The following is a 25,959-nucleotide window of genomic DNA, read 5'->3' as shown; positions in this document are numbered from 1 at the left end:
AACATATGAATGCGAGAAATGCTCCAAAATCGGACATCTCGGCAACGCTTGCAAATCGAGAACTAACACTCAGCAACCAGGCTCCTCAAGAGCCCGCGACACTACACGACCCTTTGCTCCATCAAGCAAGCAAACACGTTTCCGGAAAATGGCCAGAGATCTCGAGAAATGACCCCTTCAATTTGTAATACTCAAGACGTTCTGACTTAACAATCATGGGAGACATCATCATGTTCCGAAATAGGGTTGTGATCCCTAGCAAACTACAACACCGAATCCTGAGCACACTTCACAAAGGACACCCAGGCCAGACTCGTATGTTGGCACGATCCTACGTCTATTAGCCAAACATGGACAAGGACATAATCAACTTCGTAAGACGTTGCGAAGATTGTCAACTGGCAAGTAATAATCCCATCTTCGTCGCCAACTGTTGTGGTATAGGCGTAGGTACTGGAACAGAAGGAAGACACCGTCGAGTTCACCTGGTTAATACTCAGTTCGTACTTGGCTCGTGCTTGTTTATTCTGGAATCGGTGGCTCCTTTTATAGTTCTCAGAAGCAAGGGCCACTTTTAACCTTTCCATCCCGTTATCCGCTATGCTGACCCAGAATCGTTGTAATCTGATTAGCAGTTTTCCAGTCTACGCGTTAGGCTGGGAGATCGATGAGCTCCTCCCTGATAGAGACAGACCGGAAGATTTGCGGGCCTCCTACGAGATCAGCAGGAAGAAAGAAACTCGACCGAGCGCACCCGCATTTCGCGGTGTCGATTCCTCGCTTGGAATCCGCTAACTCGGGCTGGCGGAAAAATGAATCTTGAAAACGATCCCAGAGAGCTAGAAATCGTGAATCGAGGCTGAGATTTTTGTTTTTTCTTTATTATTTATCATTCGGATTCCTCCAGAGAGATGGTGGTGCTGCTTTCTATTCTCGCCTATCACTCAAAATATTCACAAAGATGTTACACAACTCCTTCACAATCAAAATTTGTTCACCAAACAGCTCGCTCCACGGAGCATTTATAATAACCGAATAAGCGTCCTTCTATGAAACTCGAAGGCATAGGAATAACAGGGAATACTTGTATGCATCACCGGAAACAACGGTTTCGCGGGAAAAAGATTCGATCGAGTCTCATGACTATGTTGTGTTTAGCAGATTCCCAACAAGGACTTAGTCGATTAGTAGCAACTTTCGTTTTCACTGTCTCGGCTCCGATCTTCCCCACGGAGCTACATATCTCTTCAACAAGCTTGCGCGCTCACACTTACGCTCAATCACACTCACGGGCGCGCACACAAACGCACATAAAGAACCGGATTAGATTCGAGCTGTCCGCGGCGGGGAGCCGGGTCAGGATACGGAGCTACGGAGAAAAAAAACGACGTGCGCCGCGCCGTCGTCCGCCGAGCTCTTCGATGAGAACAGCTATTCAGGGTAAATCCGTCGGCTTCGTCCGACAAGAGTGGACCTAGCTCGGGTTTCTTCTTCTTCTAATCTTCTTCGATCTCCTGAGTTCAGGGATTATTTTGCCAAGAAGTGTCCAGTGTCGTTTTCGATCGGACAAGCGGGGCTTTAGGAACGTTCTCCGCCGAGAGGCCGACCTTGGCTCCTTGATCCTGGCACGTCGGTGACATACGGTGTGACGGGACGTCCGATCGAGCTCGGGAGGCCAACACGTCGAACAGCTAGAAGAGAACCGAATTTCAGTCTAGATGCTTGAAAAAAGCGTCTCGGATATAAAACATCCGATGGCTTTTTCGCATTCGGGTCCCGCACAAACCTGCGTGTTCGCTTTCTGTAATTGTTTCTGTGTCGCGTAGAGCCGTTCCTGGACGGCTGCTGCTTCGACGCACTTCTTGGAGAATTTCTCCGAGATATTTTGAATATCGTCTTTGATCTCGCTGAGCCGACGGTCGGACACCTCAGTGCTCTCATGTGGCGTGTTAGTCGACGCTTGCGTCGCCTGTAACGATTGGGCCCTGAGTTGAGCCAACTGGGAGCAGTGCTCCCTCCGTATCGCTTCGAGTGCGACCTGCAAACAAGAAAAATGAAGTCTCAGTGCCACGAACTCGGGACGAGGAACGGGCTGACCGATGTCCCGTGATCCGTCACACTCACCTTGGTCGCCTGAGTTTCCTCGTTTATCAGTCTTTCTTTCTCTTCGCGCTCGACCCGCAGCGCTATCTCGTACTGTTCGCGTATGCGAGCTACTTCCGCCTTGTGCGAATCTTCGACGAGAACTATTCCTGAAATATCCAGTCCGTCGAAGACCTTGGGCTTCCACGTTTTGAAACTCACGTCTAGTGAGGCGACTCTCGTTCTCGGGGCATGAGGAGCGAGGTTGACTTTCTCCCCCGAGCTCCTCTGATCCACCGAGGGGAAACCTACCTTTGTCGCAGAGCTGGCGTACTTGCTCGAGCTCGTTTTGCCATCGAGGCAACTTATGCACCTCCTCGCCGATTCGAAGTTGCTCTTGGAGTCGACCTTCAAATTCGGTTTGCAAAGCCGCAACTCTCGAGTCGTACGAAATCCGACAGCTCTCCAAAGCTTGCTTGAGGTCTTCACATCGATTACAGCTGCAGAAACAGAAATAGTCGAACGAACTTCAGACACGCGCACAAGTTCCGCATTGGGAGCCGAATAGGGAATCTCTCCCAAGACCATCGTTCGAGTGCTATAAGAGCACCGGACAGTTTTCTCTGAATGAAGGGATTGGTCCTGAAGATCAGGGAGAGCGACAGATTGTCACCGAATGGGTATGGTGAACTTACCTCTGATTCGATTCGGCCGCCAACTGAGAAGTTGTTGCAAGTTCGAGTTCAACTTCTAAGCGATCACAATTTGGGCAGGAAGCCAAAGCCGATTCGTATTCTTCCAGTTGCCTACGGAGCTTGCTGCATTCAGCGCATGCGATCCGTTCCTGGATAAGATCGAGGGATTCAGATACAAAAGATCTCGGAGCAATTCCTCGCGTGATACATACAACAGACCGGAGGGGAAAATCGCGATCCTCACCTTGAGCTGCTTCCTGAGGGACGCGCAAGATCCGCAAGACTCTTCGTCAACCGCCGCCTTTGCGCGGTTTTCGCAGTTCAAACACTTATTGGAGCTGTTTCGCTCTTTTTCCCTCTCCCGCTCGACCTGCTCCAGCCTAAGTGAAACAGACAAAACATAAATTCACGCAAGTCCTCCGGGACCTTAAATCCGGATGTCGAGAGCAAAAATTGAAATCTATAAAAACCTTTGCTTGAGAGAGTTCAGCACGTCCTTCTGTGCGTCTTGCTCCCGGCTCAGCTTGGCTTGCACTCGGTTTATGGCGGAGCTCACGTTGGCCGTAATGGAGGGAATGATAAGGGAACAATCTCCACCTGATCCCCCGTGGCCACCGTGGCCTCCGGATGTCGTCGTCTGATCGCTGAGCAACGTTTGCTGATGGGAAGCGTTAACCACACAGGCTAACCATCTGCGAGAGGGATCGAAATTAATGGAACGCCGAAGCGATTAAGCAATCTTGGAACCGTCACCTGTCGAGCACTCACCGCTCCACCGCGCAAGGAACGTCACTGGTCCCGTTCAGCATCAGGAGCATCTCGAAGAATTTCGAGTGAACTGATTCGAGAACTTTCGATTTTGCGATGGTCGAACCACTCGGAGCCTGCGTTCCGCTCGCTGCGTTGCTTCCCTCGAACGCGGCGCTGGATGTTTGCAAATCTTGACTGATAATCGGGGAAGACATTCGTCGGAAGGTCTCGGCCATGCAGTTCGACGACGAAGATTGCTGCTCGAGGTAGGCGAGGTAACCCTGGAACAGAGGTCAGATCGGAATTCCAACGTTGCTCTTTTTCGAACGAGCTTGTGCGACAATTCAGCTGGGGAAATTCACCCACCTTGAAAATAGCGAACACGCAGATCAGTGTGACGACCTCGTTGACTTCGGGGAGAATTCCGCTCTCCATCGCGGCTATCACCGAGTTATCGTCCAGCGTTCCGCTACCGGTCGAAGCGGGCCCTCCGAGCACGCTTCTGTCGAGCACCTGTAGGATGGTGGAAAGGGGGAAAACGCAGAATAGATTAGCCTCTGCCAATTCAACTCTTCCTGTCCTGCCAGACTCGCTACGGAAAACTTCCGCCGGGTAAGCGTGTGACCTACCTCGATGCAATCTTTCCGGAGCTCATAGTTCAGAAGATCGATTTCGGCTTGGAGAGCGTCCGCAATCAGGGCCTTCATCTGGGCCGGCTGCGGCACCTGTCGAGGGAATCGAAGACGGAATTTAATAGTGATGTTTGAAGCAAGCTCGATCGGTCATTGCATTTTCCGAATCGAACCTTGTCGAAGTTGATTAGCAGAGTGGATCCGTGTCCCAGACTCTTATCAAGATAGAAGCCGACGGAGGTGGACACTCTGGCGATCGCTTCGGTTATCCTCGAAAGCAATTCCTCCTGTTGGGCTACGCATGTGCAGGCGTCCAGGAGCTCCTCGCGTTCGACCTGTGGAATGGATCCATGAGGACGTCTGGTGATACCCCACTTCCCGAGAAAGCTATTTTTCCCTTCCCCGGATTCCGCGCTCATCGCAAGAATGGCCTGACAATTACCTGGTTCTCGACAATCTTCGTCAGGGCGTCTTTGACGACATGGCGTTTTCCGCGTTTGTACTCTTGGACTTTCAGCGCGGCGAACTCGAATTGACTCCTGACTAGGGCCACTGCGTCGCTGAGAACGGCGGCTGGGTCCACTGAGAAATCCTCGGCTAGGAAGTTGGAATTCGCTCGAAGGCTTTGTTGCAAGCCTTCGAATATCGCGTCCGCGGTGAAACTGCGAGTCGCAGAGAAACGGAGGTCAAGAGCTTATAATTCCGAGCGGAAATTCTTTCTTCCTCGCTTCTGCGACCGCGAGAGAAACACTCACCAATTCTGACTGAGACTGGCATTGAATGACTCGAGGACAACTTTCATCTGATACGCTGAACTCTGCAGCGAATTCATCAGATCCCTGTCGGTGTCGTTGACCATTTTCACGGCCTGAGCAGTCTCTTGCAGCAGGAGGAGATTGTATGCGAGACCTAGCGATGCCTTATCGGATGTACCCGAGCCCTGGAGAGTATCTCCTCTATGAGTTCCCGCTCGGATAACTTCGTCCGACGGCGCCGGCGTTCCGAACAAATTCGAACAATGCCATGCGATACCTCGAAGTATACAGCATACCTGATCACAAGCACAACTAAGATGATCGATGAGCTCGAGTAACTGTCCCAGAAGACGACACCACGGCGCGTCCTCCGAACCTCGCTGAAGGCCTTGCAGACAACCGGTGAACCAACAGAGCAAACCATCGACCTAACGATACACAATGGCACTATAATTTTCAACCAGGATCGATTCCTTGGAAACTCCCACCCCCGTCGCTAGCTCAGCCCGGAAGGCTCAAGCCGAAAATATGATAATAGATCAGATAGCAAACTTTCAAAGCGGCGGTCAGCGACTCCCGGAAAGTGTGATGGATTGTGCAGGAAGTTGCATATTACTCGATTTAGAGTCTCAACATGGGGGGTGCTCACCTTCTGCGACAACATTTCGAGACATTCGTGCGGCGACAGGGAACCCAATTCGCTGTCAAGATTCAGCTCGGTCAGATCGCTGAGCGAAGCCGTGAGACTCAACGTTGTCCAATCCTCTTCGTGAGGCTCCTTTGTACGAGTTTGGAGATAAATTTTCGGTTTCACGGGCATTCCCCCGACTGCTTCGACCGCGGTTTTGACCTAGAACAGAATAGAGATCGCATTGGAATCGCCTTCCTTTTCTTGACAAGGCGTCTCCCCCTTCCGATCCCGGGAAACTGTACCTTCTGGTCGAGGTTGAAGAGACGGTGAGCTGCGCTGGACTCCGAGTTTTGAGAATCGGTACTGAGACGACGATTGACTGCTTGTTTTGCGACGGCGGGAACAACAACGGTCGGGTGTGTCCGGAGGTCCTCGGAGATGTCGCTTTGAGAATCGGTCATCGTGTTCAGATCCTCCAAAAAGAGCATCTTAGCCTCGAGGTTGCACAGCTTCGTTTCGATGTCCTGTGAATGTCGTTTCGAGTTTCTCTGTGAATCCTGTTCCGATTCACTTCGAGGTCTCCCGCACCTGAACCGCTCCAATCGAGAAGGAAATTGTAGAGAGAAAATGATGAACTCACCTTGCTGAAGTTCAACGAGTCTTTTCCTTTGAGAGACAGACGCCGTTTTTCAACACGCGCTAGTTTGTGCTTCATGAGCTGGATATTTTTCTCGGACGCATTCAATTTGTTGGTAAGATCGTCGATCCGCATGTTGAGCAACGCGCTCTGCTGACGATGCTCTTCATCGGCCATCTTCTTCTCGTTCGAAGTTCTCAGGAGCTGGAGTTCCGTCTCATCCGCAGCTTTCTGTGAGTCCATGAGCTCTTTCGCGAGACGGGACACCTCCCGCTGTGCTTTCGCAAGACGCTCGTCGGGAACATTGTTGCTAGTCTGTACAGCCGCGTTCATTTGACTTCGGAGAGAGGTTTTCTCTGGCACGTCTCCGTGGCAGGAACTCTCGAGAACTTCGGTGATCAGAGTTTCCAACGAGACGATGTGAGACTGCAGGTCGAGGCACTTCTCCTTGACCTGAAGAGAATTCAGAGTTCCGTAAGGATGAATTTGCGTCGGGAAACAAAGTTCCCGCGACCATGCTCCCGATTCGACGAGTCTGCCCGGCAGGCAGCTCAACCAAAAAACTCACCTCTTTCAGAGCCGTTTTCGAGGAGATGTTCTTAAGTATCTGCAAGCTTTTCGAGACTATGTCCTTGTATCTGCGTTCGACGTCATCGTTCTCATCGAGCTGCTCGATCATATCTTTAGGAGTCCGCTGCGATAAGGCTGCTCGCTGCCGCTGATTGGATGACGACTCGAGAACGTTTCTCAGAGCGTTGATTTCTGCTTGCTTCGACTCAAGCTCTCGATGGGCTACTCGGAGCTACGCATTGGAAGATGATAAAATTATTAAATTCGGCAGAACGATAATAATAATCATCATCATGTTCCAATATCATTACAGCCCGACCGGAGAGATTATGAGCTGCAACAGAAAAGCCGATGCCTTGCTGGGGCTGCGTCGGTGTCGGAAATTCGCTTTACTCCCCGAGTTATCCGGATTTCCCTGCTTTTTCATTTTTAGGATTTCTTCGCGGTCCAGGGTTAGCTAGAGCCATGGAAATCCGCGGCTCATGACCCAGGCCTGGGCCATCTCGCGTATGAATTTCGTGTAGTTTGGAACCAAGGTCTGAACCAGCAGTGGTAACAAGTCTCTGATTCTAAGGAAAACTCGGGAAGTCGACTGTGTTTTCCTAGCTCAAAACCGAGGCTCCGAATAACACAGGAAATCCCAATAGGGATGGCCCTGGCTTGGAGCGGGCAAAAGTAAAACTAATGCGGAAAAACACGAAAAAAACATAATGATTCGAGAACAAGAGCACATCCGGGGAGACGGACGCCGGATTCGGAATCATTGACACCAACGAACCCCGGCTTGATGTCAGCTTTCCTGTTGCATTCTGGCTGTCAGGTTGTGCATATGGTCGATCGAATCGACAGAGCGACTCTCATTTTGATATCAAAAGGCAGGTGTACTCGCAGGTCACTCTCAAGCATTTGGAGCGTAGACCGTATACCGCCGATCTCAATAGACGTCAGTCGGTAAAATGAAGGAATTTATGTACCCTGTGCTCAAGGGACTGCAAGCGAGCCAAGTGGTGAACGCTAGTACGCCGGTGGTGGGATCCACTGCCTGGCGACAGTTTAACGTTTGAGGACTCAGTGAGGTCATCTTCGTTACAGCTTGAGTCCTCTCCGGGCTCAGCGCGTGGAGGCAGACGTATCTGTTAGAGCGCACGATGTTAGAACCTACGAGGATACTCTGCGATTCGAACCCAGAGTTCTGGGAACGAGGCGACGCGAAGTTTCCACGCTCGAAGTCCCGAGGGTGAATTTGAAGCAAGCCCGCTCTAATCTGGGAGTTATTATGCATTTCCAGCAAACTCGGCCAAATCCGAGAATCCAGCGAGGCGTGTTGATTCGGGCCGAAGCTTTGTGGAACATAATTTTTCTGCGACGCACCCACAGAAAAGGTTGAGAGCGGCGAAAGACTCGACGATTAGTCGAGGCAGAAAAAAAGCGCTTACTTTCTGCTCCCCGGTGGGAGTTTCGATTCGAGCAGTGGAATCCTGTTGTTGCTGCTGCTGTAAAATCAATCTGCCCCGCGACGACGAGGTGCTCCTCCCTCGATGCTTGGCCTTCGAGAGCGCTGTGCGACTAGGAGCTGGCGAAGGCGGAAGTCGTTCGAGGTCGCGACCACTCCTAGAGGAAAAACGATCCGACCCTTCGTGAGAGGATCCCATTCTGAATATGACGATCATTCCGAGCGACGCTTCGCCCGGTCGCTCTGTGTTGCGAAAGAAAGTCAACCAGGCCGACTCGGTCAAGAGGAAGGAGTCAACGTGAGCCACCTCGCAGTCGACGCCGCGATTTGCCCTCAACTCACCGACAGATATTTTCCGATAGATGCTGGGACATGTCCTGGGTCGGCGTGGAATCAGTGGCTGAAAAATAGCTTCCTTCTTCTGGTCCTGATTCCGGGCTTTTCCCTCCTTGGATGGGAGTTGACACAAGCGAGGGGGGAATGCGCTTCGTTGGAGTCGCCTGAAGCAACAACGTAACCGATGTTAAGCCTCAGCACCGACACTCCCCATTGCTGATCCCGAGGAGAGCCCAAGCGCCGTGAAAAAAAAAAACGAGTGCTCGTCTAACCTTCTCATGCAACGGCAACGACAAGTCTCGCGTCGGACTGCTACGAGTGAGTCCGGAGTTCCTTGAGGGGCTGGATCTTCTGTACTGCGCGTTATGCGTTGGATGCATAACGGAGCCAGCAGATGACGTCGAGCTCAAGGGTGTTCCCAGACGGATCGAGGCGTTCGAACCGAGGGTCACTGAAGTTATGTTTGAACCCAGGGCAGGTGAGTTCAAACTGATCGAACTGGACACTGACGGCGACGTAGACGCTTGACGAATCGCTTGCAGCCAATTCGAACGGAGAGCGGCGGTCGCTGCGCTCAGGATCAGCTCTCGACTCGATGAGCTCTCCGTCAAGGGTGACCTATTGGATGGCGGAACGGAACGTTGACATACTCCCGAGGAAATCAAAGGTTCCAACGGCCTTCTTTCTCCTTTCGCTGGCCGCTCCCGCGGATATTCAGCGCTCAGAACTCACCAGACGACCGCAAAGGCGTAGTTCCGATCGGTGTTCTCGATTTCGGTTGCGGCTCTTAAGGCACCCAAATCGATGACTCCACTTGGATGAGCTTTCTCCTCAGCTACGGTGTCATTGAAGTAGCAGAGGGAGTTGTTTCGGAGAACGAACCACATGCGAGTCCATTCAATCTGACCATTATAGCGTTGCCGGAGATACAGCCAACCTTTCTTCACAAACAATGGGGCCGTTTGTTGTTGCTGCTGTTGTAGCTGTTGTTGTTGTTGTTGCTGCTGTTGCTCGGATCCCGTCGAGACTGGAGTAGATGCGGGTGACGACAAACTCGCCTGGGAGTTGAATACTGACGATATCGTTGAGGAACCTCCAACGATGTTCGACGAGGGCAACAAGTCCAGCTCATTATCTCGATCGGACTCAAGTGTGCAGCCGTCGGGAACTCCCCTCTGATGCGGCGGGGAACCGAGTTTCAGCTTCGATGATCCTACAGCGATCGGAGTAAAGGGTTACAATTCGAACCTCGTGAGCATCTCGTCCGGCTTGACATGCCCTCCGAAGAGCCTATATTGACGCACTAGATTTGAGTGCGCGCGGATCGGAAGAAGGGCTGTGACTCGGAGAGCTCATGTTGCGGTTGGGAGATCTCGGACGAGACTCCATGAGTATCTTTCCGGTACCTTTCGACGGTGACGTTGACTGCGTTGTCTCGTTCCGACCAAGATCCGATAGGAGGAGGTAGACGGGATTACTATGACACGTCCGCTTGCCGGGCTGATTATTCGACAGGTGAATCGAGCCGGACCCGATTGACTGTTGGCTGCCTAATGATGGGTTGACTAGCTGGCCCATGCTGGATCGCTGCGAGCTCAGAGAGGACCTCTGAGGACCGGAGGCGTTCCCCGAGTTTCCGCCCGGAGTCCCGATGTTCCAAGGGGTCGTTTCCTCGTTGAGGTGCATGCTCGGGAGCATTTTCGCAACCCCGTCCGAGCGGCTCCTCTGAGACTTGAGCGCCTTCAAGTGAGTGGAATCGGTCAGTTCGACGCATTCTCACCCAAGTCTGGATCCGTAGATGGCGAGCAAGCGCTATACTCACTTTAGTCTCTCGTTTTAAAAAACGGCGTTTCTTCAGAACCTCACAGTCGTCCAGGGAACTTATGCCGCCAGGACCATCGAAAATATCGGAGCCAGAAGACAGAGCTGTCGAATCAGAGTCAAAGAATCAGCGTCGAACTCGTAGAGCTGAAAATCGCAAATAGTGATCCGAGAAATGGAGGGAGGGTGTTTATCACCTTGTTGTTGTGACAATGTCGACGCGGTGGCGGTCGATCCCGCGCCGGTCGAATTATTCGCTGAGGTCACTTGGGAAGCGCTATTCGGGGAACCGTTATTCAGGTTCAAGTTGTTTTTCTGATTCAGGAGCGAGTTCACAACTTGATAGACAACCATGGACGGTGTGGACGCCAGATAGTCCTTCCCCGATCCCTGTCGTTTCAAAAATGAAGAGAATATGAGCGACTCCGGTTCAAGATTTATGCATCGAATTACGGCCCAACTGATGGGAGCCGCTGCATGTAGCTGGAGTCCTTCACAAGGTACGTTGAATGCCTCTCAGCATACAAAGTGATCTACGACGGTCCCCCGACGACCGGTGAGAATCTTGAGGTTCATCTCCGCCATTCAACGGCGATGATCGACATCGAAATTTTGGAGAGCCAAAAAGCACTCACCTCGTGCTCGCTGTCCCGTTCGACCTGATTCTCGGAACGCACGGTCCCCGTCGGCGCTCCAACCGGAAAGAATCGCTGACGGGCAGGCGTTTCTCTTCGAAGTGGAAAAGGAGGAATAAGGAACAAGGCCAATGAGTCAGAATCAGTGCTCCAGCCCGACCGCAAGGAACTTACCTGTTGGATTCCTTGTTGCTATCTTGAACGCTGTTCGGAGGGCTAGAGGGCAACGCCCCAGGTAGTGTCTGGCTACGTTTACAAGCGGGCCGCAAATTGGGCGACGCTCGACATAGAGCTTCGTGCCACCTGTCGGGAAATAACTCACGTTGTTCGACAGCATACAAACTTAGACTTCGCGAGCTCAGGTCTCTGAGGGCGAGATCCTCATAATCCCCAGACCTATGATGATTTACCATTTGGAATCTTCCCGGCTCGTTGCCTTCACAAAGTGAATCTTGTCAGCCGTCGTCACCGCGATGCTGAACGGGTTTCCGGTGAGCTCGTCAGCCAAGGCCACCTCTATAGCTGAGCGCATATCGATAGATGCTTGGGGAATCGTGTCCGGCTAGAGATTGCGGGGGAAATTGCACGGTCAGGAAAAGATGGGGACCCTAAGGTTATCGATTCCTCACACAAGGAGGGAATTCGGCTCGTTCCGCTCTCCGAGCTGTCTCTCGATCGGGCTCAACATCGGAGGAAACGGGCCGACGGCTCCTCGTCGTCGGCCTAAACTCGGAAAGAGGCTCACCTGCTCGTCAAGCGCGTAAGTCAGCTCGCCGTCATCGAACAAAACAAACCAGCGCCGCTGCCATCTCTGAAAATATGGAAATCATTGATGGGTGATCCCTAGGGTCTTTCCGGTCGATCGACATTGAGAGCTTTTCCCGAATGAAAGTGATAGACCCCCTCGCGATCGCGGGTGCTTTTCACAAGTATTCATTATCGGAGGTGACTCAGTGGGAGTCGAGAGACTGAAAGCGTATTGCCGATCCGACCTGGATCTGCCAAGTTCCGTCTTCATAATGAAGGCCGTTCCCGTATTGAGAATGGAATTGACGGCATGGAAAGCGATGGTAAGCACGTCTCAATGGAAAGATGCATAATTCACGATCGCCCCGCCGCCATTCAACTTCTAGGACGTAATGGCGGAGTGCTTCTCTTCCGTTCACGCGAGCCGACCCGAGAATTCGAATGGCAAACATAGCAAGCGTTATCAGCATCGGGAAAATACCTTTGTTCGATTCGCCTGAGTCGAGAAGTCCCAGTCCGGCGCCACGAACAAATATCCACACTTGACGACGTTACGGGTGATCTGTAAGGAACTTATTAGAAATTCCGTCTTCTGTCGTCCAGCTTTCTTGTGTATGAGCCTCCTTCCGCGACTCACGGACCCTACGACGAGGGATTTACTTTTACTTTCAGATTTCTCGGTCATGGATTCCGCCGGTATCGATACAAGAAACAATGTGAGAATCTCTCTGACATCGCATGATCCCCCGGTGCAGGATAAATACGTGAAGAGCAAAAGTTTGTGGATTCATGAATATATGAATCATGTTTGGGCTTATCGATGAGATCAGCTCAAATTAATTACTAATGAATTCATTTATTGATGAATGAACGAATTAGGTCCGCTCGATACGAATCTGAACAGGAGAGAAAGTCAGACAACTCTCCGAACTCGTGCGTTGATTTCACTTCAGATTGCTCTTCCCAGCCGACTGGTATACAGAGAAAAATCAACCCGTTCCCCCGGTTCTGCTACGGAAAACGACGTATAAATCGATGCTCAGTTCGTCTTCCTTCGCCTCTGCCGGCGTCGTCTATGACGAGATGAGATTGCCTTGACGTCTAGCGGCCCCACGGAAGCCCAAACGTTTTGGAACGGTCTGACTGCTCGCTTCCCACACTACGAACCGACCCTGTCCAAATGCAGCCATCCCCGTCCACTGCTTGTTGCTGCTGCTGTTGTTGTTGTTGCTGCTATGGTTGCCGCTCTCACCGCCTCAGTGGCTGATTGACTGAATATTTGTCCGTCCGATTAGTTTAGTTTCATCACCAGATTGTCGGCTGTCATTTTCTGCGCGGTCCGCTCAACCGTACTGTCTCATCGACGCGCCTGAATCTCGCGCAAAGCCTCGTGTGGCCCGCATCAGGTGAGAAAGGCCGACTCTTCCGATCGCCACAGGCTTCCAGCTCTCAGACGAGATCAATCACCCCCTCCTTCCGTCCATGAACGCTTGGAATGTCGAATTCACACCAAATTAAGCATCACGTAGGCTGCTGATGATAAGGCGCGCAAACGCAAACCATTTGGCGTCTAACGCATCACGACTATCGACGTCTATAAGGATTTGACCTGCGATGTTGATCGCGTCGACTTCATCTGCGCGCAGAGATATTCTTCCGTCTACCGCTTCCTCGACCTCCGCGTTTCAAAAATGAACTCATCACCACAACTCTTTTTCACCCTCGATTTTTCCGTCAATCTCCCTGGAGTCAAGCTCTTTCTGTCCGGTGGGAAACTGGCATCGAGACTACGCGCTGTCGCCCCAATCATAGTCTTCCACTGATGAGTGAGTGTTCCAGTCCGTGCGTTGACAGGGTGTGTCTCACCTACGGCTTCCCGGAGCTAACGGTCCGTATATTCGAGGGCTTAAAAGGGGTTGGAAATTCGAGGGACGGGGAAAGCGTAGCGCGAGTACCCCTGTCAGATGTCAGACTGAATCTATTCCATTTTCATCGGCCATGAATGACCGCCGTTAATCGCTGTATGGATCCGCGAGCCGCCTCGTGTGCGTATGTCGATCTGTCAGCAAGTGCTTTCTCTTTGGTTGAGTGGGTGTTGATTTGTTACCAAACTCACCCGACTAGTCTCCAGGGCGTCAGCCGTGTGCGCCTCCCTCAGTCTGAAGCAGTTTTGACATTTGGACTTGTTGAAAATGTTCGGCGCGAACTTTCGGCACAAGCCGACTCTGTTCGATGGGGAGCCTGGCAAACGGAAAATCGGTCAGCGACTGCATTGGTAAAATTCGCCTTGTCGCCTCAGGAGTCAGCAGTCAAAAATAAGAATGTCGAGAGGGTAGCAAGCAGGACTCGGCAAGGGAAAAACTCAGAGATAATGAGAGGTTCGAACCACGGATTTGCAAGTCGAATTATTATCGATGGTTCGTTGCGTTCGAACGGAATGCAGGCACGAGCCGTAAGAAATTCCAATTTTCATAAAAATCTGACGCCTCTCACTGACCTGTGGTCACCATATTGAGGTTGTTGATGCTGGTCAACGGTGAACTGAGATTGTTTAATGGGTTCTTTGTGAGACCGCTTGTCGTCTTCAGAGGACTGCTCGACAAGCCTTTAACATTGAGGCCTCCCAGGCTCATCGCAGAGCCAGCCGAACGGGTCTTGGAACACACGTTGCGGGCCTTGGGCCCCTAGTGAGCGCTCGTTCCAGAGACGACACTCATCCCGGCTCTCTACACGGGTGTGCAGAAGTCATGGCGATAACCTGTAAAAAAAGAACAAAAAACACTGATCAAATGAATCTCCCGAGCCGATTCGCTTCGATCACTGGAAGTGAACTGACAGGCACGCTTACTACCCAGGTCTAACTATCGGCTTCACGTGAGGTCCCCCTAGAGTTTAGAATCGGAATCGCCGTCGCTCGCTCCGAGCCCTTGCACTCGTGTCGCGGGAGTCGTTCCCAGAATCGTTGTCGTCGTCGTCGTCACCGATCTTCAGAATCCTTGTAAAGTTGGTAAGAAAGATACACAATCGTGCTCGCGTGCGTGCGCGGAGCCCAAGTGGGCGAGAAGTCCCACAGAAACTGGATAATGTTGTGTTCCGGTGAAATGACTGACTTTGAGACATCGGCGATCCGTTGTCTTGTAAGGGGTGTAGCAGAAATATTCCCACCGACGGTGGAAATATTAAGAGAGTTGAAGCAGTTCCTATCTTATTGTCGAATCGCAAGTCCCGCTACCCGATGGAGGAAACGAAGTTTCTCATTCCGGTATGGTATGGTATTCCCCCACCAGGAACCGCTCGACTTGATCATCGAGGCATGGGAAAGCTCCATTGCATCGATAGCCTGCCGCCTGTTGTCGGCGACAGCAGGTGATGAGACCGACGCTAATGGAAATAAACGAACAGAACCGACTGAGATATTTCTGGTCATTAGAAGCGATGTTGTTCGCAATAACAGAAGCCGCAGAAGCAGATTTCGTTGCTGTTGTAGATGAAGTAGCCTTCGCCCACTTGGAATGCTGTGGGATAATGACGGCTCACGGCGAACGCTCAAATATCTTCTCCCGCACTTTCACCTATTGTGTTTCTATCTAGAAACCAAACAAATGGAATCTTTCCCTGCAGCGTGTTCCCCTCATCGCCAAGTCGCATCTTCATCGTCGTATTCATGACGAACGTCGTCGACATGAATCCGACGGGAAACCCGACGGCCCTGGCTGGGGCGTCGTTTGCTCGCTGCTTGCCAACTTGTGATTGTCTCCGTATTTGTTCAGAACCCCTGTCGGTCGTATGCATCTCGATCGGTCGTCTGCGGAGCAGATCTTTGGAAGGGGGGACGTCTGCACTCGCTCGCAAACGGGAGTCTTCTGTGAGTCGAACGCTTGGGGCAGATCCAAATCGCGCAGTCGATGCCCACTCGTCCCTGTATTGGATTTTAATATTCATCATCAGGAAACGACCAGAGACGACTGTTCATGTCCCTCTCGGAGTGTCTGGATGCCTGTGACTAGCAACTCAAGGATGGGAGCACACGATTTCGAGAAAAATATGGGTGCGCCTCGAGGTTGAATGGAAATGATCACATTCGATGAATCGTGACAATTATAGGCGATCGTCGCGAGTGACACGTCCGGTCGCGTATCTTGAGTATCCTCCGAGAGCTCCGCAAGTGGGAACTATACGAGAGCGCTTCTCCGATCTGAGGCGATCGTATTATCATCACGTGATGTCGTCGAGCTCCGGCGGAAACTCCCGATTGGATCGAGGCTCACAGGGTCGTTCAAACACGCAAACGCTCGCGACGGAAGCCCCAACGTCAAGTCGATTTTAATGTCCACAAAAATTACGCTGGCTTTCTGCTTGCGTGTGCATCCTGTCTTCGAAAGGTCGTAACCCATTTCATCAGAACAGCCATGAATCCTGCCGACGTCAATTTACCGCGTTGAGCGACAGGGGTTCGACGCGTTCGCTAGCGAAGTACAAATTAGTCGGGCATCCTTGAATGAATAGGCAGGAGCGAAGTGTTCCGACTCCTTTGATTATTATCCAACATTGATCGACGGTGGACTTATGAAGCCAGAGGTGAAAGGAACAGCGACTCTTGTTTGTTTGGCAACTCGGTCGCTAACTAAAAGCCCGGCCGATCCGCTAGCTCAGCGCTTCCGGTGAAGGTCATGTCTTCGATGACGTATTCAAGAACAAGATCATAACCTCGCGTCATGTAGCGCCTCAACCGGGAAAGATCAAAGGAGCGCACTCCCTGCGAGCTTGCGTTTCTCGCGGGAAAACGAGTCCGGAGCATGGGTTATGCCTGCACGGAAGTTCTTTCGCGTTCGATCGCCTACTCGCTTCTTCCATCTGGTTGTGCGGGAATTATTAGCGCTTTGAACACCCATGTTTCTGAACATTCGTCCATCAGAGAGCCTCTCAACAATTATTATCTTCGTTATGATGAGACAGATTTCATTTGAGCCAAAGTCTTCAAAAACGACCTTGTCAGAGTCACTGGCTCGCGGATGACTTGAAAGACATGCTCGTGCTGCCAATTATGCAATCGCGCAGACTTATTTCAGCGGGAAAATATGAATGCAAGGGACAATGAAAACTATACGATTTACGCTCGATTACGCGGCGCCGCTCTGACAGCCGCACAATTGTTCCAGAGAAAGACAGACTGGGGGCGTCCGTAAACTTCAAGCGTTATTGGATACATGGGAGGTCAAACGTACTCATTCCATGAGCCCGACTCATATGTCATCACTGAGGATGTCATCTTCTAATCTTCTATGACGATCACCCTGGCGGGCTTTTCAACCCGTTTTCTTGTTCTATTCCTTTCGAAAGTGTATCGATGAAAATCCACGTGTTTCTCCTGCTCTCTCTCTCTGCAAACATGCGAACGATTCTCTCCATTGCGTTGGAGTGGCTTCTGTAATGGATGCAATTTGCATATCTCTGATGCTAAGCAAAACAGACGATAGACGCGCAGAAAGTGAAACTGACGGACAGAGGAATTTCATTTTCGGTACCGGAAGTCCTTAGAATGAGCCAGTCAAGTGTTAACGGGATTCCGATGGAATAGAAACCCCGGAGAGATTTGGGCCCGTTCATCGGTCACAGGCATCCGTGCCCTGCGGAGCGCTAACCATCACGGGTATTGAGAAAATTCCGATATGCTTTACTCTCACTTGGGAAGATGACGAATCCAGTCGGATCCAGCGTCCGAACCGTCTGGGTTGAGAATCGCCCCGAGGGTTTAGCATGTCAAAGGATTGCAAATATTCCCAAATCACTCGGTCATGTAGTTCCCCACGATTGCCGTGAAGGATGGGAGGGAGCAGGAAAGCTGTTGCCCCCGAGCAATTTGAATCGGACCGAGACAAATGGATAAATGGAAAGATTTGAAATCGATCAAGGAACGCGATCCTCCACGCTCGCGAGAACGTACTGATGCCCGCTCGTCGGGGGCAGATAACCGAACCACGGACAACTCCCTTGGCTGAGAAGGCGCTTCGCCGTCGAGCACCTAATGAGCACAAATCGTCCCCCAAAAAACCAATACTTCTACGCCTATTGAGCGAATAGTAAGTTTCTGACTGTTTGGGAGTGAGGTCCGATGCTGAAGGAAGCGATGCTATCGACGCACCGCCGGCTTCCGGTACCAACAGCGGCGTTCGCTTACGATAGATCCCTTCCTTCCTCCTGGAGCTTACGAGCATCGTGGACAATTCGATCGACATAAAGGTTCGACTGCAATCGTAATAGTTCCGAAATAGCCTCATCGGGGCGTAGAACGCGTTTTTTATGCTCGTATCCCAGTTGAGTCCAAGGAAATTGGTCGGATATCTTATCGATGCCGAAACGACGGTGCGCGAGAAGATTTTTTGCAAAGAGACGCGTGATTCCCGCGCCGTCGACTGCGTCAAGTGTCTTCCGGATAATGAGCCTATTAGGCCGCCCGCAAATCGACTGCGATGGGACTCATCCGCTGCTCAGATAGCACGTTTTCTCAGTCGACTCGGAGGCTTCAAATACACGACTGGACTGCGAGGCGAATGTTCATTCAATCAAAATCGAGCTCTCTCACGGGACACAATGATCATCATAGAAAACCGCCCATGAACTCACGAAGAATGACTGTTCAGATTAACGATCGGTTGAACGAATGATCGAAAGAGCAAATCACTGAAGAAACGATTATCAAGCGCTGGATGGCTCACAGGATGAATGGAATTACGGTGCCCCCAGGTCGAATAGTACAGTACACAATGGTTTTCTATTCAGACGGCTTCGCCCGGTCCGCTTCCTGGTCATTTCTGAATGAGCGGCGGAGAACTCCCCATACAGTGGATGGCTCCAGTGATCAGATACTGAAAACGCTGATAATCCACGGATCTTACGGGTCGTCGGGATGAATGTGATTTTTCAGATTACTGCGGCCTAACGACCTCGAGAGGACCATAGCATACCGAGGTCGGAATCTTGAGCTTTCTCGGACCGAGTTTGGGTTCGTTTGTTCGGGCTTCATGGGTCCAATTGACGATTGACACTCGTTTCAGGCGAACGAGCCAATGAGTGACAGCAACAACGACAGTGGATAGTCGGACGCGTCTCCGTTGAGCCAAAAGTGTCGAATACAAGGCGAACCGATCGACCTATTACGGTTGGAAAATTACAAGGAAGACGCATCGCAGAAATCGTCACGAGTGCATTTACCATGACGAAAAAGCAGCTTTGTTGGCCACCGCCGCTCGCCGCCGAAGACCGGAGTTTGAGAAGGCGAAAGAAACGAAACGGCTGCTGCCGTGAACATCATTGAGAAAAACGTCAAATCTGGGTATACATACAGCTTTTTTCGGGACGTCAAAATCGACACCGAAGTGCTCGCGGAGCGGCTCATTTCCGGTAGCGAATGGTAGCCCGTCTTTCCGCCCCGAAGTTTATATCTGTATCTTTTTTGCAGATAGTCGACGAGATAAAGAGTCAGCGCTCGATTTAGTAAAACGCTAAATAGCGTGGAAATTTTGAAAGATGCTCAACCATTGTCCTGGTCCTGACCGTCGGTGGCGCAATGTTGAACAATCTCGATTCAGTGAACCTCTCGCAATATTCATCGAATCCCGAGCTTCCCGCCGTATTAACTTAATCGAGCGCCAACTGTATCTTCCCACTGTGGAGCGTCGGTTCTCAATGATTTTCCGCGAAGTTCCGCTCCCTCCCTTGGGAATTCGCGACGCCCCGCGGATTCCTTACTTGCTGGTTCTCGTTGATTCCATAGCCCACAAGGATTAGGCTTCATGGCGATTCCAAAGCCCGAGCTTATCGTAGCAGTCGCCGCATCAACGAGGGAAGCATTTCGACTTTTCGAGCGAATATGCATGCTCTTTCTTAGAGTCGAAACGAAGCCCCGCCCTCAAGGTCGGCGTCGAAATTTCCCCACGGAAACCACACGAAGACCCTGACGCGAACTCCAGGGGAACCTGCTCGAAGAGAACCCTGACGGGAACCTGAAGGGGGTCTAGAGGCAAATCTCTGCGTTGAAGCACCTTCCGCTATTCACTGCTCGCGCAAAGTCACGTCACGAAGTAAGATCGCCTCTCCACTCACTGGTGTGATTCAAAGAGCGAATTCAGGACGTCCGAGCTGCGAATCGTTTCGGAGTTGCTCGAGAGAACATTCTAGATTGCCTTGCTCGATTCGAGAGATCGATCATCGCAATTTCATCGACGATGGCTTCACTCGGATTGCAATCCTCGTCCCGCGATCATGAATTCGAGCCTCCGGAGTATTCACATTAGGCGAAGAATCAAGTCGAGGTCGAGACGTATGCTAGAGGAATTTTCCGCAGAACGTTTCGCAGAGAGTTCGACCTAGCGGCTCAGCTCCGAAAGCATTAGCCCGACTCCTCTGCTCGCGCTCCACCCTATAGTCTCCACGCCCCTACAGTGGGACGTTGCAACGCAGTCGAGAATCGTCGCTGTAGTTTCATGAAAGACGAAGATCTTTGCCAAAGCTCCTTGTCCGGCCGAAAACGACGACCATGATCGCGACAATGTTACAGCGACTTGGTGGTGATTTTTAGCTGGAATCGACCGCATCTCAGACACTCTAATGGGAATCTCCGAGCTGGTGAGTCATACGAATGTCCTCGCGAGACATATCTATCGAAATCCGAGAAGCGAGACTCCATCGACGTCATCTCGACGGGGACAGGGGGGTGAGCGCGGGAGCAAGTTTCATCGGCCGCGCCCTCAGTGTTCAGTGTCCGCATATTTAGAATGGAGACCTGTATCCGGGGACCGCGGACAAGGTAGACACTCCATTCATGTCGGCGACTCCAGACCTCGCACTGATCCAATGATTTATTTCGACTGGGTCAGAGAAGCTATAGCTTCCGGATCGTGCAGGGAGGATGTGTTAGGGAGTCAGTTGATTCACTTATCGAGACACTTGAATCTGCCTGTTGGCGTGTTGTGACTTCTCTGACCCTCGGTCTAATCGCCGGGCTCGATACTCGGAGCCCTCATTGAGCTCAGCTGGCTATACAACTGAATGCTTTTGACAGCCACGGGTCGAACAGACTCGTCCGATTCGTGTTCACTCGAAATGTGCGTGAAGTGTGTTCATTCGGGGGTGAAGATACGCCATTCCGATAGTTCATCCGTTTCCCGTAGCGAGGGTGGCATTGAGCGTGACAACGTGACATGGCGGATCCGAGGGGTTCGATACAATCGGAAGAAGAAGAAGGAGAACAGTTCAATCGAAATCTCCCTACGAGAACGTACGAGGCCATTTGTGATGGTCAGGAGCCGGATCGAGTTTGAGCTTCGGCTTCGGAGCCGGCGACGTGAAACATTCCGTTCTAATTCGTCGGCCTATCGAAAGCCCAAAGCCGAGGTAGGGAGATAAAATGAAGAGAACAACAGCTCGAGATATGGATCACATTGCTCAGCTCCTGGTAACGAAAGCAGTTCTATCGATAGGATCGATGTCGAGATAAAAAAAGGCTCGAAATCGAAATTTCCCTCGCCAAGTCCACGCTCGAATTTCCCCTCGCACGACCAGATGAACCTTACACAGGTACTGACTGAGCAGCTGAAGAGATCTCAGCCGTTCGAGAGAACAGCTGTACCGGCTGCTGACATGGAAGTGATGGAACATCTCTTCGCAGGCTGTCAGGAAGGCAGATACCTCGAACGATACCTCGAGAATCGTTCACGGTTTGAATGAGAGGGCGTAAAGACCCCCTTGAATTTCGAAGTCTCGATGATTTCGCACGGAGAACTGTCGTATCACGACCGGTTCGACTTCTCTGCTGAGCAAACTTGACGACAACACGGCGAAACGATGAGGAGTCGACGAACGTTTCCAAGAAGTTCTTGTCTCGTCTACGCAGATTCTCGTCTTGGTCAACGAGTTGGCAAATGATCCAAGTGTCGTTCGAATTCGCCTCTCGCTTTCGGTTCGTCGATAGTCAGCACGTAGCTTTCGGTGTGCTTTCGCATGGCTTGCGTGGAAAATCTATATAGGGTATCGTTCTCGGAGCGATTATCGTCGAAGTACTTCAACGACTAGCTAGCAACGAGCATATGATTGTTGTCACCGCGATGTGCCCGAGTGAACGAAATCGCAATTGTTGACATGGCTCTGTTTCGGTGAGTGACCCACTTACCGCGGCGATGTTTCCGAATTTTGTCGATTCCTCTGTCTGCGGCGTGCGGTCGGTCCCAGGTATTCCGTCGTCGACGTTCACAATTATTCCAAGAGTACGAACTAGAGAAACCTGTGGCGTGAAGTATGAGTGTTCCCCGCACTACGAACTTCGCACAACACTATGTCGTCGGCCGGCCGACGGATGGATAGACGGTCGTCTCCTTCTATACGGACAGATATGTGTATTGGAGGAACCAGCAGACCAACAGACAGCAGAAGTAGCAGCCGCCGCCGCTGCCGCACCAACACCAGCAGCAGTACTCACACACAAATCACGAACACACACACACACGCACCACCGTCAAGCAGCAGCACGGCGGTGCCTCTAGACGACGACGGCGGAGAAGAAGTGACTGTCAGATAGCGATAGATGAGGTAGAGACAGCAGCCGTGGCAGCTTCGAAAGAAGCGAACTTCCCTACCATGCCGCCAGAGGGCGTTCGCTGCCCAGTGTGAGTGAGGAGGACGTCATCACAGCGAATTCCTGACGCGCGTTTCGGAGCAGACGGAGCGCGCGAACGCTTCAGCAGACGCCATCGTTCCCGTTACTTTTCAGTCTTGTCTCCCCCGGCCGGAGGCGATCATGCTCGTCCGGACTCAATGATCAAGATGGGCTCGAAGTTGGCTGTCGGCGACCGTATCGGAAATTTCATTTGGCTTTCGCGGGGAGATGGCTCACCCGAAGAGCCTTCTGAAAGCGTATCGTTCGCTATTCGACGCTCCGGGTCCTCCCGTCAACAGCCTCGTCTTAAACCTGGCGGGCTTCGTTGGAGAGCCGCGGGAGAAGGCCAGACTGCGGCGACCACATATCGAAGTGCTTCAATAAGTTCGGGACTATGGAGAGAATCGCAGACGTATTACCCCTATCCTTTCTAGAGAGGGAGTCCAAGTTCTGCATCCTTTCTTCGAACCAAGTCTTATCTAAAGAATACTCCATTGATCTCCTGTTTGAAGGTTCTCTTCCGAGGACCACCTTCACATGTTTCAGAATGCGAAATCATATTTTTCAAGGCGACATGATTTGTGTAAAATGGCAAGAATCAATCCTCTCCCAGATGTTTCGAATGACGAACTCTCGGGACGACGGAATGAGCTCGCGACCTACAGGGTACCCACGAGCGGAACCCACGTGGGTATCCGCTCTTTCCCTGTCCCAAAAGAAAGCGTCGATCGTCCGGAGAATTTGATGGTCAAAGGGAAGGAATATTCCGCGAAGGTTATCGGTTTCGACAGAATTACACCCATATCGTAAAATGACGGGACCGGCTCCTGGACGAGATGATCCCTGAGAAAGCCAAATAGTTTGAGCTGAGCTCCGGATGGGGAGCCACTACGTTCCGTTCTCATACTGCCCGACTCAATGATGGACATCTAACGTCTTCGTGAATCGTCTATCGAGTGCCTCAGTTGTGAGCGGATTTTCGTAGGGCTAAGCAACGGCAGGGAGAAATCCTTGTGTTCCTACTGATCCTCCGCATTCTTCAGAAGTGAGGAGCGGAGGGTTTCGTCAACTGTTTTGTGACAGTTGATAGTCGCGGACTCACGTGATCGCGACAAGCATTTATAAAACAATTAGAGTTTGCAGCTTGGGACAGGAAGAATTGTCAGTGTAACACGTGCCTCCACGGACAAGAATTTTAGCCATGCATCCATTGAGCTACAGAGCTGTCCAGAATCAGGCGATACACGCAGGAGTGATCGGTCCTGTCAGGGAGCGTCGCCAGTCGGGAAGTTCGACTTCAACATCCGATCCCACTCCTCCTCGACGAGTACCAACGGAGCATGCATCCCTTTGTTCCAAACAATAAACCTGCTCATCGGCATCTTCTCCATCGTGAGTACCATACGTTTTCTGGTCGCACCGTAGGACTGGCACATGGAGGGCATCCCGATGGTTGTTGTAATCGACTCCGATAATAATTGATGAGAAGAGCTCGGAGGAAAATATTCTGAGTTTCCACAAATCCCTAGATTCGGAATCGAGAGAAGCTCCGCCGTGACCACAGGAGCTCCGTTCGAAGGTATGCAGAGGAGGGATGAAGAATTTGCCATGTGGGAACTTTTCCGTGTGAAAGCTTGACAAGAGACATCATTCCTGTTCCAGGGTTTGTCGATACCAGTTTTCGGTGTTTCCTTCATTGATTTGTCGGAATATATATCGGGCAAGCATCGACTCCGTAGTCCACATAAATTCAACAATATCGGTCGGTTCGATCGTTACTAGTCTCACAGGTGAATACTAGGACTTGTGATTCAGGAATTCCTTAAGAAAAACCATTTATACTCGGGGGAGTGCAGGAGTGCTGGGAATCCTTCTACAGGTGGCTGCATCTCCAGCAAATTAAACGGTCGAATTTTCGTACTCATCAGCTGCCTTTTCGGAGGGATCACTTTAGCTGCTAAACCTAGGTGCCCATCTCTGATATGGTCACACGTTGCGGGTTTCTTCGTTGGCCTCAGCATCGGCCTGGTCGAAATCGGTGAGATCGCATCAGTAATTCTTGAGAGGAGAAAACGGAAATCGACAAGTCCCAATCATGTTCCCGATCGATCTGATGAGGTTCATAAGAGGCTTGAGTGCTCAAAATCCAGGTTCCAATGTCTGGCTGCTCGTCATATGGAAAGCGAGAGGACCATCGGTACTCCAGTTTTACCATTTCATGTTCGGTATTGGCGCAGTTGTGGTTCCATTCATGACCGAGCCGTATCTAAGCCAGAGAACTCTTGCGAGCTCCAAGTGAGTACTCAATATGAATCATTAAGGCCTGTCATCGCAATGTTCCACGAGGGATCCCGAGAAGGAACTTTCCCTTAATTTCAGCGAATACCCTAACGGGCCGTTTACAAGCACTGCCGCGCTGATCGATGGCCACTATGGATCGTCTCCGGCGCGGGTTCACCTACCTTACGCTCTCTTCGGAGCCTCTTCCGTGCTTCGCTCTGCTCTTATGCTTCTGGCATACCTCATGAGCCGCGAAAACTTCGCATTAGAGAACGAGGCGACTTCGAACACAACAAAGCAAACCAAACGGACTGAGTGAGCGAATCATTGCTGCTCTCCATCCATGTACTGCTCGGTGTTTCTTTGGAGCTGAGCTACTCTGCGATATTCACTATATTCGTTGTGGACAATCTAGGCTTCTCTAAAAGCTCCGCCGCTCATCTTGCGGCGGTTTTCTGGGCAAACTTCACGGCTAGTCGGATTTTTGCTACGATTCTCTCGATTCGAATCGAGCCCATCAAGCTCCCCGTCCTGAATCACGTCATCCGTCTACTGGCTGCAATCACACTGACGATCTCTCCTCGGAACGAGATAATTATCTGGTCGATGACAGCCGTATTCGCGTTCTCATTCAGCCCTTTTTTCGGGAACGTATGTGGCTGGGCTTTGAAATCCATCTTTATAAACCCAGAGGCGTATCCAGGGAGAAGGGCGCAAGGGGGCCATGGCCTCCCCCAGGAATTTTCATCCGTAATGCATGACTACAGGGTGCCTCATCATTCTGGACCTTTGGCCCCCCAAAAACCTGGTCTCCGGCCCCAAAAAAAATCCTGCAAACGCTACTGCATAAACCATAACTACATGTCGATGATTTTGGAATGGGATTGGGAGCGAGGGCGTATGAGTCTGAAAAGATGACTGAGGACGCCCCGAGAGATTTCACATCGACGTAGTTCTCAATTGACCGAATCGGGTCGGGGTGCTGTGATCGAATAGCTCCCTTTACGCGGCAATAAACGGTCGGATTCCATCCAGGAACAGATGGAGGTTTTGCGCGATTCAGACATTCATTTAGCTGGCAACCCGATCGCCATGGGGATCCCTTGGAGAGATCCTTCGCTGAGATCAGCTCTTCTAATGGAGCTGAGGTGAAAGCTCTTGTCGGCGTCGCCCGGTCCCTCACTCGCGTAAGGTCTCGCTGGAAACTTGGCGAGATCCGCGAATTTTGTGTTTCTCGAGTAAGTCGCAACATGCCCAGCGAGCCAGCTCCCTCGCTCCCGAGAC

At 51.4% G+C, this 25,959-nt stretch overlaps 1 protein-coding gene and 1 pseudogene across 1 annotated transcript; one reads left to right on the top strand and one right to left on the bottom strand.

Moving 5' to 3' along the window:
- Nucleotides 1-1,520: 1,520 nt before the first annotated feature.
- Nucleotides 1,521-14,377, bottom strand: osp (myosin phosphatase Rho interacting protein outspread). Its single transcript, XM_029112289.1, is given in 33 exon segments — nt 1,521-1,691; nt 1,787-2,038; nt 2,125-2,252; nt 2,395-2,582; nt 2,778-2,926; nt 3,022-3,157; nt 3,248-3,469; nt 3,546-3,808; nt 3,894-4,040; nt 4,157-4,252; nt 4,333-4,479; nt 4,518-4,821; nt 4,915-5,110; nt 5,204-5,342; nt 5,564-5,764; nt 5,848-6,069; nt 6,186-6,635; nt 6,751-6,984; nt 7,727-7,885; nt 8,189-8,363; nt 8,548-8,705; nt 8,814-9,159; nt 9,274-9,754; nt 9,948-10,281; nt 10,364-10,467; nt 10,560-10,752; nt 10,998-11,091; nt 11,172-11,300; nt 11,408-11,559; nt 11,743-11,808; nt 12,226-12,306; nt 13,861-13,985; nt 14,242-14,377. Coding segments are annotated over 33 exon segments (6,378 nt in total).
- A 7,504-nt stretch (nt 14,378-21,881) lies between these two features.
- Nucleotides 21,882-25,593, top strand: LOC114828383 (sodium-dependent glucose transporter 1-like; annotated as a pseudogene).
- The last annotated feature ends 366 nt before the right edge of the window (nt 25,594-25,959 follow it).

Source organism: Galendromus occidentalis, unplaced genomic scaffold (genome assembly GCF_000255335.2).
Source record: "Galendromus occidentalis unplaced genomic scaffold, Mocc_1.1 scf7180000077488, whole genome shotgun sequence".
In the NCBI taxonomy this organism is placed as follows: Eukaryota; Metazoa; Arthropoda; class Arachnida; order Mesostigmata; family Phytoseiidae; genus Galendromus; species Galendromus occidentalis.
This window is presented reverse-complemented; position numbering and strand designations above follow the sequence as displayed.